At 42.0% G+C, this 17,500-nt stretch overlaps 1 protein-coding gene across 5 annotated transcripts in view; it reads left to right on the forward strand.

Moving 5' to 3' along the window:
- Positions 1–17,500, forward strand: part of LOC143287555 (paired box protein Pax-7-like) — an 81,729-nt gene that overhangs the window by 21,141 nt on the left and 43,088 nt on the right. For 2 of the 5 annotated variants that reach the window (XM_076595640.1, XM_076595642.1), the window contains exon 1: positions 16,117–16,422. The exons of 2 other annotated variants lie outside the window; for them this stretch is intronic. In XM_076595640.1, coding sequence (XP_076451755.1) covers positions 16,314–16,422 — 109 coding nt within the window. In that variant the 5' untranslated portion in view covers positions 16,117–16,313. Of the gene's footprint in view, positions 1–16,116; positions 16,423–17,500 lie in introns of those variants that run through there. One more of the 5 variants, XM_076595641.1, reaches the window with a different exon arrangement.

Below are 17,500 nucleotides of genomic sequence, written 5' to 3' on the forward strand. Positions count from 1 at the left end.
CAGTCATTATTATCATTATTTTGTTCAAACAAGAACTTCTTTTGCTAAGCATGGAAGTTTTATTTATTTTACAAACGTTTTGGTGCTGATATTTACCTGTTGAAATTAAAATTTCGCACAAGTAGATTCACCTCTCGAGACTATTGAAGAAAACACACACCCCTCCCCCTCCCTCCCCCCTCCCTCCACCCTCTCACTCCCCTCCAGCTGCCACCTGTGTGTTAAAAATAGAATCTTTTCTTGGATATCACTCACTTTGTTTGTATGTTTGTTTGTTTGCTTGTTTGTGTGTGTGTGTGTGTGTGTTTGCTGCTTGTACACATGCCTTCTGATCATCTGGAGTGATGGCCGAGAGGTAACGCGTCCGCGTAGGAAGCGAAAGAATCTGAGCGTGCTGGTTCGAATTACGGCTCAGCCGCCGATATTTTCTCCCCCTCCACTAGACGTTGAGTGGTGGTCTGGACGCTTGTCATTCGAATGTGACGATAAACCGAGGTCCCGTGTGCAGCATGTACTTAGCGCACGTAAAAGAACCCACGGCAACAAAAGGGTTGTCCCTGGTAAAACTCAGTAGAAAAATCCACTTAGATAGGAAAAACTAAAAAAAAAGGGGGACAGCAGCCCGAATTTCACACAGAGAAATCTGTGGTGACAAAAAAAAGAGAAATACAAATACACTCTCTTCATATTTCTCGAGCGCTAAAATAAATGAACGAATGAGCGAATGGATGAAATAATAAATGAATGAATTATTTAGATGAATAAGTAAACAAATGAAGGAATGCAGGAAGGAATAAATGAATGACTAAATAAACAAAAATGACCAAAATTATCATTAGTAACTCCAGTAAAAGATATAACTTCCGAAAAAAAAAGAATGGGCCGATTAAGGCAGAAAGTAATGAAGGAAGAGACAACAGAAAATTAAAAATGCCTCATCATCTCATCATAATCCATCGCCAGTATAGAAAAATATAAAGAAACGTGTGTGTGTGTGTGTGTGTTTAAATTTTGTTTGTTTGTTTTGTTTTGTTTTTTGTTTGTTTGTTTTTGGGGGGAGGTGGGGGGAGGTTAGGGGGGTGGGTGGGGGGGTTCTCTTTGTATAATCGCCTCACGTTAAAATGGACGGGGTGATCAACGCCAAAGGCATACACTGGGTTTTGGTGCTGAAACAAAATCAGATCGTGCTTTATTTCCGTTCTTAATACAAACGAACAAACAAAAACACAAAAAAAGACATTGATATATTCATCTATTTCTTTGTTCATGTGTTTGTTGTTTGCTTGTCAAGTTCTGACGGAGTCTTGGCTCAACGAAGATGAATTTGTGTGTGTATGCGTGTGTTGTCGTTTTTCAATTATTCATGTGCTAAGTATGAAGTGTTCGCAGCTTACATATCACCCTTTGCGGTCGGCTTATCTATATTAACTATTAACAACAGAAGAATAACGGCAAACAGCTGGAAATTAGGATTGTGTCATTTAACGCATCAGCGCACATGAACTGAGTAATGGAAGCTTCAAAATATAAAACGATGCCAACAAAATAATCTGCATGATGCCTATTGCTTGTAGCATTCACCTTAATTTCGCTAAATGGCACAAAATTGTTTTCGGCCCATTAAACTAATAAAATGATGTTCGGAAATAAGACAAAACCAGCCAGCTATTTGATTTCTTGAATAAACTGCGTAGCCGATCACACACACACACACACACACACACACACACACACACACACACACACACACACACAATATCAAGATAAATCCTGGACTTGTTGGCACCACTCCATGAAAAGCAGCCCACAGGGGTATATTAAAGAACAAGAAAAAATTGTGAATAAACCCAAAAGAAAATAGTTGTCCTCCTTTTTGCCCCTCTCAAAAAATCTATATTTGTGTATGAATCTTCATTTATTTATTTTTTGCAAATGCTCGAAAGTTCTGGTGTTTTGACTACTTTTAGAAGTAAGAACCACTGACACTTGTACAGACTCATGTATAACAATATTTCATTACATTTAAGTGACTGACTGACTGCTGGCAAGCGTGATGTAGTTATCAATCACGCTTCCGGTGTGGCGCCTGAAAATGACCCCAGGCAGGGCTGTGATTCACCTGGGGCTGTATTCAAGACAAAAATCATTTTGCCTGAAGGCAGAGACCCGCGGTTACAGTTTGCCTTGAAGGCTAGGTTATCTTCGTGTTCAAGACACACAAAGTGCACTCAGGCAGCTAACCCGTGGTCTTAAAAAAAAAAAAAAAAAAAAAAAAAAATCCCGGGGATTCCCATCTGCGCATGCTCTTTTACTTCGCGCCGCGCCAGTGTTTTTTGGCTGCCCCAAATTAACTCCACCAATTTCCCGCCGGCAATATACTAAATTATACTTTGAATGATTTTACATAAATTTTCTTTTAATATAAGGAATGGGAGTTATTTCAGGACAAGGGTTAAGTCGTCCCAGGCGAACTGCATGCTGGAGTCATTTCAGGCCTATCCCAGAAAAAAACCTCAATGGTGTTGATTTGAGGATGGGGTCATTCTGGGACGTCACACCGGCAATCAGTCACTTTTGTCATAATCTAATTATTTCAATATTGCGCTGGAGTAAGTAGAGTTGGTATTACATACATCTCACAAAAGTTGTCAAATGCGGAATACTGTCACAAATCTGAATCTTTTCGTTCAATCTTGGGAAAATTACCGCCGCTAAATTGATTGAAATATCAATTAATTATGGCAGTGTGTATACAGTGGAATCGCAAAACCGATTTCATCGGAGACATTAGCTGAAACCAACTACTACGTTCCCGCAAATCAGAAACATCGCATTGAAGACAAAATATAGGACATGTAATCAGACTTGTTACCAAGCCCAGCGCGCCCTAAAGCCTCTTTCAAACTTGTTGGCAATTCGTCGGTTTTCGACTTGACCATCGATTGTAAGAGGAAACATATTTTGGGCATGGACAATGACAATGACAATGACAAAGAGTTTAACGAATCAGCCATGTGGCCACTTTGTGGGCATGGAGCGAGACAGTGTGACATATGATGTCAAACTTGAAAAGAAAGCAGTTGCAGGACCACACTCAGTCAGAATTTCGTTTCATGTAGATCTGCATTTATATTCTTTTTTTTTCAGGTTAAGATGAAAATACATCCATCAGATCTTGTGAACAAGGAAAAGATGCAACGTTTTAAAAAGAAATGTGGAACCTCCTTCCATTGCTATTTGAGAAATTCTTTATTTGAATGAGTGGTTTGATTTTCAATTATTTTTTATTTTAACCGATAGCCGAGAGTTGCTGCCGTTGTCAAAAGTTTTACTGGAAAAAAAAGGGAAAAAAATGGGAGGATGCGGGGGGAGGACAATCTCTGAACTGAAGACTTCATACCCAACTTAGGACCATTTATACAGCAGGCCCGTTTTCATCAAATGTCAAAAAATCAAGAGATGATTTGTGTACTGCAGGCTGCGTGTGGTCTGTCACTGGCCTGTCTGAACACACACGTGCACCATGAACACCTTGAAAAATCAATGTTTCAGTCAAAACTAGTCAGTGATTTATAAACCATGTATGTGATTTCTCCTAAAAAGTTGTAAGTGCACGTGCAAGAAAGCACCTTTGACTGTGAGTGATGCTTATTACACTGACCGTGTTCACGGCTGTTTTCCCCACGTGCAGCATCAGTTCCCCAAGACCCAGGAGGACAGCTGTGCAAGTTCACAATTAATGGTGCTTTACTTTTTGCCACACGTGTGTGTGTGTGTGTGTGTTAGTAGCTTTTAAGTAGCCGTCTCATGTCTTAGGACTCGAGGCACCTGTCTTCGTTTATAAAAAGCATTCTGTACGTCTACTTCCACAATATAATCATTGCATTCTACCCACAAGACAAACTAGTAACGTAATGATACAGTGTATCCGTGCAGTCTTTATCCTTAACAATGAACTGGTTCCGTCCATTACAGGCCTACATCTCCAGCAGGCTTAAAAAGAGCATCAGCTAAACAACCTGTCATTCGAAACCAACTCGTTCGTTCCCGACATTATGCGGACAAGGGAGCATGACCAATCAGCGGCCCGGGTTAAGATATGCACAGAAGCAAAGGTCGGGGGTGGGGCAGGGGAGAGGGATGTGGGTGGGTAGAAACTCGTGCTAGCTTTTCGGGCCAAACTGGAGCGTGGCTAACACGGTATTGGCGATTCCTTGCATCAGTCCCCCCCCCCCCCCCCCCTCTCAATCTCTCTCTCTCTCTCTCTCTCTCTCTCTCTCTCTCTCTCTCTCGTGTGTTGTGTGTGTGCGTGTGTGTGTGTGTGCAGGAGTCATGTCATGAAAACGGTGTACGTGACCCGCGGAATCTGGGTGGCTGAAACATGCCGGTGTTGGGAAATAAACAACTTAAGTGTCTGTCTGTCTGTGTGTCAGTCAGTCTGTATCTGTCTGTCTGTGTTTCTGTGTCTTCTTGCTGTCTGTCTCAGTCTTTGTGTATCTGACTCTCTCTCCGTGTCACTGTCTCTATGTCTCTCTCTTTGTCTCTGTCTCTGTCTCCGCCTTTCTCTATGTCTCGTGTGTCTCTTTCTGTCTCTGTCTTTCTCTCTGACCCTGTCTGTCTGTCTCTGTCTTTCTCTCTGACTCTGTGTCTACACCCCGTATACCTCTCAGTGTCTTTCTGTCTGTCTCTGAACTAATAGATCTGTCTGTCTGCCTCTGTCTGTCTGTGTCTGTATGTATGTACTATGTCTCTCTCTGTGTGTCTCTCTCTGTGTCTGTCTGCCTGTGTGTCTGTCTGTCGTTCATCTGTCGACAATGGCTCCACCCGGTGATAGTCACGGAAGAAAGAAAAAGCATGGTTTTTTGTTATTTATTTTTGTTAGTTGTTGTTTTATGGGGGTGGGGTGGGGGTGCTCTTTTTTTTTCTTTCTTTTTTAATCGTCTTTCATCTCGTTGTGTTGGTGCCTGAACATGTATCAGTGAAACCTTATTCGCTTCGCTCCGTCTGCATGTGTATCTCTTTTTCTGTGCCTGAATATCTCTATCTCGTCGGATTTGTGTATGTGTGTGTGTGTGTATGTGTGTGTACACACACACACACACATACACAAATCCGACGAGATAGAGAGAACGAGAGAGAGAGAGAGAGAGGGGCGGGGCTGGGGGTGGGGGTCGGGGTCGGCAGTGGCCGAGACAGATACATCGACAGAAACAAGCAGACAAATAAACAAACACAGAAACACTGATGACACAGAAACAGAATGCAGCGTCACGCTGAAAATAATTCCCACAAAAACTTCACACACACACACACACACACACACACACACACACACACACGAAACACACCCTCTTAAAAAAAAACCAACTAAAAGATATCCCCATCTTCATCCACCCCCCCACCCCGCCACTCCGTACCCTGTCACCGGCTCCCACCCTCTTTCCTTCACCCACAACCCGCCTTCCTCCCCAATCCATCTTTCTCCCTGAAAAAAAAGAAAGAAAGATTTTTTTGTGAAAATTGTTTAAAAAAAAAAAAAAGACAACCCCCCCCCAAAAAAAAACACACCAAAAAACCCAAAAAAAAACACACCCCCAGCAACAAACGGACACACAGAGACATACACACGGATGCACACGCCACAACCACAATTCACCAGAGTGTAGACTCCCTCCCCCCTCCCTCCCCCCTCGCCCCCCCTCCTCCATCTCCCCGTGTTCCTGTACGTTTCGGACAAAACAGCGACAGCCGGCCCGGAAAAAAGGCACATACCCCTGCAGAGTGAATAAGATAGCTCCTCCAGTCATCGAGTTAGGCTTTATACCTGACTTGATAGAAATGGTCTTAACCCATTGCCGACGGGGACAAAAGCGAGAAGCAGACCTGTTTGTCCGCGCGAGCGCTTTGACGTTCAGCTGAATAAATGAGGTGAATCAGAAAGCACTTTACTACACACAGCACTTTCAGGCCGCCCCCAAGTGAACAACTCACTACACAGGAAAGAAGGATTTCTTCTGTGGTGTAAAGAAATAGAAAGGGTCGGGAAAGACGTGAGAGAGAGACAGAGAGAGAGATAGACATAGAGGGAGAGAGAGACATAGAGGGAGAGAGATAGACATAGAGGGAGAGAGAGACATAGAGGGAGAGAGAGACAGAGAGAGAGACAGACATAGAGGGAGAGAGAGACAGAGAGAGAGATAGACATAGAGGGAGAGAGAGACATAGAGGGAGAGAGAGACATGGAGAGAGAGACATGGAGAGAGAGAGGGGGAGAGACATAGAGGGAGAGAGAGACATAGAGGGAGAGAGAGACATGGAGAGAGAGACATAGAGGGAGAGACATAGAGGGAGAGAGAGACATGGAGAGAGAGACATGGAGAGAGAGAGGGGGAGAGACATAGAGGGAGAGAGAGACATGGATAGAGAGAGACATGGAGGAGAGAGGGGGAGAGACATAGAGGGAGAGAGAGACATGAGAGAGAGACTGGAGGACATGGGGAGAGAGAGACATGGAGAGAGAGACATGGAGAGAGAGAGGGGGAGAGGGGGACAGTAGGGAGAGAGAGACATGGAGAGAGAGGGAGACATGGAGGGAGAGAGGGGGAGAGACATAGAGGGGAGAGAGAGACATGGAGAGAGAGAGCATGGAGAGAGAGAGGGGGAGAGACTAGGAGGGAGAGAGAGACATGGGAAGAGAGAGGGGGAGAGACATAGAGGGAGAGAGAGAACATGGAGAGAGAGACATGGAGAGAGAGGATGGGGAGAGACATAGAGGGAGAGAGAGACATGGAGAGAGAGAGGGGGAGAGACATAGAGGGAGAGACAGAGAGAGAGACAGAGAGAGAGACAGAGAGGGAGAGAGAGACATAGAGAGAGACAGAGAGAAAGAGAAAGACGCAGAACGCAGGATGGTATAACTGTCAGGTCCTTCGCCCATACAATTGAGTGAGCATAGGAAAATACTACAATTTTATACACAATTGTCGACGTGGAATCGCTTTCACACATTCTGTTTTATCTTTAAAGCTTTGAATACAAGGAGGAGGAATTTTGTTTAATGTCCCGTCACACATATCGGTGACTGAAGACATTGTTTTAAAGTATTTATGAATACATTTGAGTATTATCGGTTAGATGGGGTGGGAGATGTGAATGAATGGAAGGTTGGGGGAAACTGGGCAAATGAGGGTGAAATGAGGGTGAAATTTGAAAAAAAATCTAAATACAATTACAGGAAATTACTTAAAGGACTTCGTAAAAGAGAAGTCGTTAAACTGACAAGCGAAACAGCTGATAATGAATGCAAAAAGTCAAAAACATCAACGTTCTCAGTCACTTGTGAAGACACACTTTCGTGTACATAAGGCTTCATCAAGCTACAGTCAAAAATTATATGCTTAATTGCCAGGTTACTAAAGCATATGCACTTGACATTAGAACAATACTTGGTCCGTAATGAATTTGATAATAGTCTGAGAGCTAAGCTCAGAATTGGTCTGTGAATCGGACCAAAGTCTGAGAGAGTTAACTGACGAGGTTTTATACTTGAATTCAAGCACCTATAAAAGTCTCTTTCTAGTATATTGCTTATTTCCTTGTATGACAATGGGCAATAATTATACTTTTATACTATCTGTATGATTCTTTGCTCCCCTTTTTGCTGCCCTGTCTGCTTGGTATATAAAGGAATCCAGTGTGGGATGGTATCCAACAAAAATCAACATTTGTACCCTTCACAAATAGGGAGTGCAATAAATATCTAATTAAAAAAAATAAATCTTCTCTTTGATTATTCTCAAAAAGGAGCAAACTTTTTAAAACGGATTGAAAATACAAAATGAGACGGTTTATAAACAGTTCTTTCGTTCATATTTGCAAACAGCAATGCAAGTTTGAACATGGATGGTTTCGTATTTATGGCAAGTTAACAAAAGTTCTGTTTCTGGGACATTGACACAAAAAGATCAGTTCACGTTTCTGTTCACATCACATTTGTACTGTAAAAAATGACAATTCACTGGAGACATTCCAATCCTGAATCTGGAGAAAACGTTGCGTTCTTTGTTGTTGGCAATTTGGGGTAAATGACAACCAAGTGAAAAAGAATGCTTCTAAGAGGCGTATAATTAGTGGAATGTATGTGCCTTTAAACTAGAACGCCAATCTTGTTTAAGACAGTCGAAAAGTCTCTGTTTGAAAGCTGCTAGGAAGATTTCCGGGTTACCAACCCCATGAGATTCCCAAACTTCTTCAAAACCAGATTTGTACACAATATTTCTGACTGATCATGCCCAAGTCATATAATTCTGGTTCTGCAGGTTCAGAAGCACATCAATTTATCATAAGCTTTCTTGGGATATCTACTGTTTTCCATTTGCACAATTCGTACCAGAATTCATGCATTTTGATGTGCTGCAATATAATTATAAAGGATATCTTCCCATTTCCCCGTATATTGTTTTGCTGATTTTTTATTTACGCCCGTTGTTCGTTTGTTGGTTTTTGTTGTTTTTTTTGTTTTTTTGGGGGTTTTTGGGTGTTTTTTTTTTCAAAGCAAAAAGTGGACTCCTCCAGTTTGATCTTGGTTTTGTGTCAGCCCCCATCTTTGAGCCCCATAGGTCACGATTGGCTGTATTTGGCGATCAAAGAGCTTTTTAAAAAAAAAATTTTAATTATTTTTTTTAAAGGGGATTGCTGGCGAATGCTCACCAATCAACCACAACATCTTCATGATTGCTGTCTTTCCTTTCTTGATCCTTTCTGCAAGGTCAGACATAGTGTGTGCTAAACTTCATTCTGTTGACAGAAATATACCAAGGTGTTTGTACATGTTTATAGTTCTCAGCTCATTTCCTAATCTGAACTGGAGAACGAGAGACAGAGAGAGACAGACAAAGAGAGAGACGGAGACACATTGAAAGGGGCAGAGAGAGACTTAGATTGAAAGGGCAGAGAGAGACAGAGACACATTGAAAGGGGCAGAGAGAGACAGAGACACATTGAAAGGGGCAGAGAGAGACAGAGACACATTGAAAGGGGCAGAGAGAGACAGAGACACATTGAAAGGGGCAGAGAGAGACTTAGATTGAAAGGGCAGAGAGAGACAGAGACACATTGAAAGGGGCAGAGAGAGACAGAGACACATTGAAAGGGGCAGAGAGAGACTTAGACAAAAAGTAACCTGAATTTAAGACAGAAAAAGTCAAGCCATTCACACAGTCTTCGTGTTCTCGCTCTTCTTTTGAAACTGGAAATAATGATAATGATGAGATTAACGGTAAAGAGTGTTATCATTATAGGAAGGTGCAAGTGGTGCGCTTTGTGTTGTATCTTTCTCTCTTTGACCTTGTTATTTTGCATGCATTTATTATTATTATTTTTTAATCTATTTTTGTGGGGATAATGTTTAGCATAAGACCATTCTGGAATCTGAATGGTTTCAGGGCTGAAAACAGTGGAAAGTAACAATCTGTTGGAATGAACTCACGTTATTATGACAGCGGTCCAACTGGGATACATTTATATTTTAATTTCTTCTCAACTGTTTACACCTTCCGGTTTCGATCAAGGAATTTCTGCTTCCACGAATTCCCCCACAGCTCGGCACAGCAATTAGTTAATTGATTGTGTGGCTGTCATTGCGATGATGAAGTTGACAACGCACGACGATGATGCTGATTGATAGTGGTGAAACAGGTTGTATGTACAATCAACCTCGAAAGCCTAATTGTCGCTTGGACATTGACAGTTTTGTTGTTTTTGTTGTTGTTGTTCTGTTTTGTTACGCATCAGTTATCACGAAAAGGATAAATTCGCAAAGGATCGCCAACTCAGAATTGTGTAATACTGCTCAATTAACGAGTCGTTCAATAGGTCAGTTAGAGAGAGAGAGAGAGAGAGAGAGAGAGAGAGAGAGAGAGAGAGAGAGAGAGAGAGAGATGGAAGAGGAGATGGAAAGAGAGAGGAAGTGATGGAAGGCATAATGAGATCTATATGCTGTTGAAATGAACGGGAAGGAATTTTGCATCAGCGAAAACTGAAATGAGCACAGCAATATTTGCTCCTGTACAAATAACTTGCATAATTATAATTTCAAAGTAACCCTGTTCGGCGCTTGCCTCAGACCGAAACTGTGAGGTTTAGTTTTTGTTTTGCTTTTGTTATTTCTCATAACTGGACACATTACGTCGCGCAGTTGTTGTCGATGAGGGATGTGTTTCTTTTTAAACAAGAAAGAAATCAGCACAGTAAAAAATAATCACGTGCAAAGCAAATAAAACACTAAATACAGGTTAATCTTTCAAATCTCATAATACTCTGAAGAGAATATCCAAGACATACCTAACTGTTGACATGTGAATAAGGACATCACACAGATAATAGTTCCTTCTTTTCTACTGCACTGATTTAACAGAGTCCCAGTCAGTGCATCGTTCATACTGTACTTCCCAGTCTTTCATTCCAGGTGCAGTTTTCATCCTGTACTGTCCAAGTCTTTGAGTCCAGACCATGTTGCCTCTCACAGAACTGGTACCGTCTTCAAAAGCTGACACATGTCCGCGAGAAGAGAGTTCCTGCCTGGTGCCTCCTGGAAAATCCTTCACTGTGATACACTGGCTGCGACAGACACAGAGAGGAAGTGCCGGCAACCTCAGTAAATAATCTGCTGGTTAGAGCTTTCCCGATGTAGTCCCCTGCTTTAAACACGGTGCTCCGAATGTTCCTGACAGTGGGCGATTGACAACGACTTGTGGAGGGGTCTGTGCGGATCTCTGGCTAATGTCCGTGTTAATTTGTGGGCTGGGCGGTAAAGTGCGTGCGCCAAGGTGGCCTGAAAGGCCGGCAGTTATTTGATGTACGCCCCTAACTTTGATTTGACGGCAGGAGAGGCACTGGCGTGTGAGAAGATTCCGTTAGTTCATCGGAGATAAAGTACTAGTGGCGTACTCTCTCTTTCTATTCTCTTCTTCCCTTTCCTTCCCCCTCTCTCTGTCTCTGTCTCTCTCCCTCTTCGTGTCTCTGTCTGTCTGTAGTCTAAAATTGATAACCTGATATGTATTGTCTGCATGTTTTATTGTCTCAATACTTAGTTAACATTTTCACACAGACGCCCCCCCTCCGTGCCCCCCCCCCCCCACCCTCTCTCTCTCTCTCCTCATTCCTTATTTGATACAAGGTGTGAATATTTTGGTCAATAGGGCCACCATAGGCCACCCAAGCCCCGTGCACTTCATATGAAAATAAACAATCATTCCACATAGTAGCCAATTTATTACTGATTAAACAAGTTAGGAATAATGATATTGAAAACAACAACAGAAACAGCAAGAAGAAACAGAAGAAGAATTACAACAAAACAATAATAATAACAATCATAATAATGATGATAATAATTGTTCTTGTTGTTATTGTTCGTGTTGTTGTCGTCGTCATTATTATTATCATTATTATAAAATAACTGACAGTTTGGAAACGCTTTAAACGTAATAATTTATCCATTTCTTCCATTACAGTGTATATTATTATTATTATTTTTATTATTTTTTTTATTATTATTATTTTTTGCATTATATTAACAGTTTGTTTATTTTTTGTTTCTTTTATTTATCCATTTTATTATCAAACTTATTTTACCTTTTTTTTTGCATACCGATCCATACTTTTTGAAGAAGATATTGTGGAATGGGAGTGTCGTGTGTAAGTTGTGAACTTTGCAGATGTGCAATTATAATCACAGAAAAGAATCAGAGATATTTTGTATCGGAGGAGGCCTCAAGGAGAGCGGACTAATCCATATACGCTACACAGCAATGTGCTTTACAAAAGGAAATTCCAAGGCAGCAGATACCTGACTTCAGTACACACACAGCACTGGGCAGGGCCTTGAAAACCAAATAGCAGTTGGGCGTGGGAGAAGGTTACACTTTTTTTTTTCAGATGCGTTGGTCACTGTTTGCCACTCTGCCTCTCCTGTTTGAAGACCTGGGGTTGAATAGCAACTATGTTAATTGGCGGAACGGAGCGGAGATAGGCTGGAGGGATGGCTGGAGATGGTGGAGGGACTACAGATGGAGGTTGAAGGAGATGGGGTGGAGGGGTGGAGGGGGTGCTATGGGAGATTGGGCACGCGATCGCCACGAGTCACCTCTGATAACTGACCCCCAGCCTGGGTGTCAGACTGGCTCACAGAGACACAGTGAGAGAGGGACAGAGAGAGACAGGAGGGGGGGGGGGGGGGGTGGGGGGGGGGGGGGGGGGGGGGGATACAGAGTGAGAGGAAGAGACAGAGACAGACAGGCGGACAGAGAGAGAGAGAGAGAGAGAGAGAGAGAGAGAGAGAGGGAGAGAACGTGGTCTTTGTAATCACACGCAGATTTCATATATCAATACCAGCTTCAACAGCTGAATTGTATTTTGTCATTATGTTTTGTTGTTGTTTTTGGGATGGGGGAAATATAGGCTACTCTACGAGTTCTATGTAAACGTTGGTGATCTGTTAACTTATTGCATTTTGTTTACGTTTTGTTTAATGAATTTTACACCTTCAGTATGATTTCAGTTTCACTCAAATCATATCTTAGCGTTTTGGTTGTTGTTAAAATCACGTTGACGAATTCAAACATTTTCGTTAAAAAAAATAAATAAAAAAAAAGAGAGAAAAAATCCGTGTTTTTTTTTCCCCTGAATAGTTAACAAACATATTCGTAATTTATCGGTTTACGTACCATAAAATAAATTTTGAGATTGCTCACACTCGTAATGTCATCACCGTCACTGCACAAACAACAAAGAAGGCGACGGACAGAGTAAAACAGCTCCTGCATAGCTTCCCCTTCCGTCAGGCGTTCCCCTGGCCTTGTTTCCACACCCCTTTCACCCCTTTGGTACACAGTCACGCTTCGTGTGAAGCGCTTTGATTTGTTTCGCTACAAGGTTTAGCTCTGAATAAATACAATGGTTGTTATTATTATTATTATTATTATTATCATTATTACTACTAGTAGTAGTAGTAATGTTATAAGTATCGTTATTATTATCACTCTGAAGTAATGGCATCATGCAATCCGTATGATTATTCTCTTGACAAAGAAGAAAGGTCATGTGATTCTTTGTCTCATGCTGTCTCTGTCTCGATCTTTGATTGTCAGCCAGTTTGTCTGCCTGTCTCTCTTTCTCTCTCCCTTCCCTCTGCCTATCTCACGCTTGTCTGTCTTCTTGTGTGTGTGCGTGTGTGTGTGTGTGTGTGTGTGTGTGTGTGTGTGTGTGTGTGTGTGTGTGTGTGTGTGTGTGTGTGTGTGTGTGTGTGTGTGTGCGCGCGCGCGCGTGTGTGTGTGTGTGTGTTTAAAAAAGATTCCATCACGTTTTGCTGAGCTTCAACCCAGCATTGTTTCACCGAAGAAGCTCATTATCTATGAGCTGATTTACATATTACTCTTTTCATCCAGTGGGATATCAAATGACAGAGTTCACTGTCTTCCTGTGGGGTCACTTCACGTGATGGGGGAGGTGGGAAGGGAGGCGGGATGTGGGGGGGGGGGAGTTGGGGGTGGAAGGTGGGGGTAGACTGTCAGGAAGAGGACAGGGGGCTTTGGGGTTGAAAAGCATATGTATGTAAGAGAAACTGCGTGTATACATGTGCACGCATGCATACGTACGTGCGCATGCATATGTTTGAAGGGGGCGGGGTAGGGGAGGAGAGAGAGAGAGAGATGGAGAGAGACAGAGAGAGAGGGAGAGGAAAAAGAAATAGAAAGAGGCCGCCCAAAGGGAGACAGCCAGTGAAGTCTTTCTTCTGATTGATTTCATTGTCTTCACAAGGTGACATAGACAGTGAACTGTTGACTCTGCGTGTGCTAACATGCTCCTCATTCAACACACAATAAATAAGTTAGAGAAAAATGCGTCCCTCAGTGTTAGATAGAAACACATTTTAGTAGAAACGCATTATAGTAGAAAGAGTTAAGACAACTGAAGATTTTGAAAGAATCACGTCGTATTCACTTCAAAATTAATAAAAATAGAATGAAGAAATACGACGATTAAACAACTTAGCAAACAAATATATCAATAAGGTAATGATCAATTAATAAAGTAAAATCGATAAGTGAATGGATAAAATAATAAAGGAATAATAAACAAGTATATAAATGTAAAAAGAAATCGTGAATAATTTAATAAATATGGAAATAAATAGATTGATAGAAAATAATCTACAGAACATATACATTAAATTCATACCTACCCACCTTCCTGCCTGCCTACCTAACACATACATACATATATACAAACATACATACATGCATATATATATATATATATATATATATATATATATATATATATATATATATATATAATGGACAGCTGCTTTAACTAGCCGTTCAGTGTATACCTATATGTCTCACAAAAGCATATTGTTTTAACGAAATGCGTTTGTCCTCTATTGTTGATTTCACAAAAAGTGTTGCATACAGTGTCAGTGCAGGTTAGTTGGTCAATCTACTTACAGTCACGATCCTGAGGCTTCAAAACCGTCAATCGGTAATAATTTGTATCTTTCATCACAAGTATATTAATCCCAGAGAATCCACATATGTACACACACACACACACACACACACACACACATACACACACACACACACACACACACATATATATATATATATATATATATATAGAGAGAGAGAGAGAGAGAGAGAGAGAGAGAGAGAGAATAATATGTGTGTGTGTGTGCGCACGCGCCCTGTTATTGTTTTGTTCTTTTTCTGTGTCGTTATTTCTTCGCTACAGATATATATATATATATATATATAAGCATAGATATGTAGACTGATAGATAAATTGATGCACATATATGTAGGGATATCTTTGTAGGGGAGAAAAGCCCCAGTTCTCAGGGTTTCAGAAAATTAATGAGCCACAATATCCGGAAAAGTCCACAACCTTATTCGAGCGGAAAAAAGCCAGCTAAGTAAAAAAGAAAAACAACAAAAAGGATGGGCACGCTTGTAAGAAAGGGAGAGAGGATGGGGGTGGAGACAGGCACGGAGACAGAGAGAACTCCTCTGGAACTTTCAAATGAAAAGACTAACAAACTGAAACTGTCCCTGTCAATCAAGATGCCTGGCTCCACGTAAGATAGGCAACATGCTTCACAAACTGAAGGCCAAGCAAACTGGCAATACAGCGTGTATACGTGTAATCCACAACATGCTGTATACAGCCGACAGACGGCACGAGCCAGGCGCCGAAGGTAGGATACAGACCATGGCACTGTGGATGGTCCGAATTACGGAGTGCCGTCTTGAATCCCCGAAAGCTCATCTGACGCCGTGGGGGTGTAAGCTGATAGGTAACCCCGAAAGAAGAACAGGTGGTTTCACTGACTAGAGACGTGAGGAAGACGCTGTTTGACGCACCTCGGAAAGGGAGCAGAGTGGAAACGCTGGATGGGGGCAGTGCAGGGGGTGCGGTTTGAAGACTGGGAGAAGAAGAAGGGGGTGTTTGCAAGGTGCTAGGGCTATATAGTTAGAGAACAGGGGGTGGACAGGGGGGGTGGGGAGGGGGGGGGAGCTGCGAGGATTGGTCAGACTGTCATGGAAAGATATTTTCTTCTTGAAGATTGGCAAGCGAGCTTTCCAAGGTAGAGATTTCCGTTGAAGGAAGCAAAGCTGAGAGGATGGACGGAAAAGGTAGAGAAGGATGGATGATGGAAGGGAGAGAGGATAGTAGTGGCGGTGGGGGGGGGGGGGGGCGAGGGGCGGTGGGGATGGGGCGATGATAAGAGAGGGAGCGGTGATACGTGGTGTGCCCAAACTAGCACTTTGGGGGGGGGTTTCAATTAAGGTATAACAGAGCCACAGACGGAGATGAAGGTGGAAAGGAGGTGTGTGTCTGTGTGTGTGGGAGGGGGTGGGGGGGGCACTGGGGGGTGGGGGGTACTGGGGACGGAGGGGGTGCAGAAAGAAGGAAGGAGGAGGGCGGAGGGGGGGGGAGGCCGAAACAGACGTAAAGAGAATAGAGAGGGGAAAGAGAGGGGGGTGGGGGGCGTGGAGACGATGAGGAAGGTGGTTGGTTAAGACAAGAGGTCTGGATCAGACCCTGAAGAGGGCGGGACCAAGCCTGTTTCACAGTCACACCACGGTCATCTGACACAGCTCGGGGCCACACCGTCAACAGCTCCACTATCCGTCACACTGCCATTGGTTCCAGACCATCACGAGTTTTCGCCAAAGCGTTGACTATCAAGAAGCATTTGATTGATCATCATCGGCTATGCTTGATAGGTTGTTTTGATTATCGATAGGATAATGATGAACGGTATATCAGCCATGTATTCCCAACCAAATACTATGCCTGTCGAACCAACTCAGAACGGAGTGGACTATTCCAGAATGGAGCAAGAAGCATTACTCAAAGGTCAGTGGAGAGAGATACGCTTTTCGTGATTTAGATAATATATATGTTACTTAGGTGTTCCGTTAGTCTTCGTTTGAAGGCTACGTACTCAATCGCTTCTTTTATGTTGGCTGCTTGCCAATGGTTAAAAGTCTAATTCTATCTCTAACAATATTACATTAAAAAGTAAAATGATAGCTATATAATCTTTTACATTTTCATAAAGATTATGATTATTTCCGAAGGCAAATTGTGATCTGAATCTCTTGGAAATTGCCATATGAAACAGAGATATCAAAATTCCTGTGCAATGACATCAACGAAACAAAATCAAAAACGACAACAGGGGAAATTACGGAAAAAGACATGACATTGCGAATTTCTTTTAATATCAACGTAATTAAATCAGAGTTCTTTTTACATGTAAGTTTTTTTTTGCTTGCTTGTGGGTTTTTTTTATATATTTTTTTTAATTGTTTTTTTTACTTCGTCTGACGACAAGCTAAAATTTCTTATCTCCGTGTTTTTCTCTGATCACAATGTTCAGCATTGTTGTTTTCCCTGTTTGTAAAGTTCCTTTGATCTCTCTCTCTCTCTCTCTCTCTCTCTCTCTCTCTCTCTCTCTCTCTCTCTGTTTTTAATCTGAATTTCAATCAGATTATCGTTGTCTCTGTCTCTGTCTCTCTCTCTCTGTGTTTTTAATCTAAATTTCAATTAGATTATCATTGTCTCTGTCTCTGTCTGTCTGTCTGTCTGTCTGTCTGTCTCTGTTTTTAATCTAAATTTCAATCAGATAATCATTGTCTCTGCCTCTGTCTGTCTGTCTGTCTGTCTCTGTTTTTAATCAAAATTTCAATCATATTATCATTGTCTCTGTCTCTGTCTCTCTCTCTCTCTGTTTTTAATCTAAAATTCAATCAGATTATCTTTCTTTGCCTCTCTGTCTCTCTTTCTCTCTGTGTGTGTGTCTCTGTCTGTCTCTGTCTGTGTCCCTGTGTGTGTGTGTCTCTGTCTGTCTCTCTCTGTGTCTCTGTCTCTTTCTGTCTGTCTGTCTCTCTCTGTTTTTAATATAAAATTCAATCAGATTATCATTGTCTTT

The sequence above is a fragment of the Babylonia areolata genome, chromosome 11, assembly GCF_041734735.1.
Source record: "Babylonia areolata isolate BAREFJ2019XMU chromosome 11, ASM4173473v1, whole genome shotgun sequence".
Taxonomy (NCBI): domain Eukaryota; kingdom Metazoa; phylum Mollusca; class Gastropoda; order Neogastropoda; family Buccinidae; genus Babylonia; species Babylonia areolata.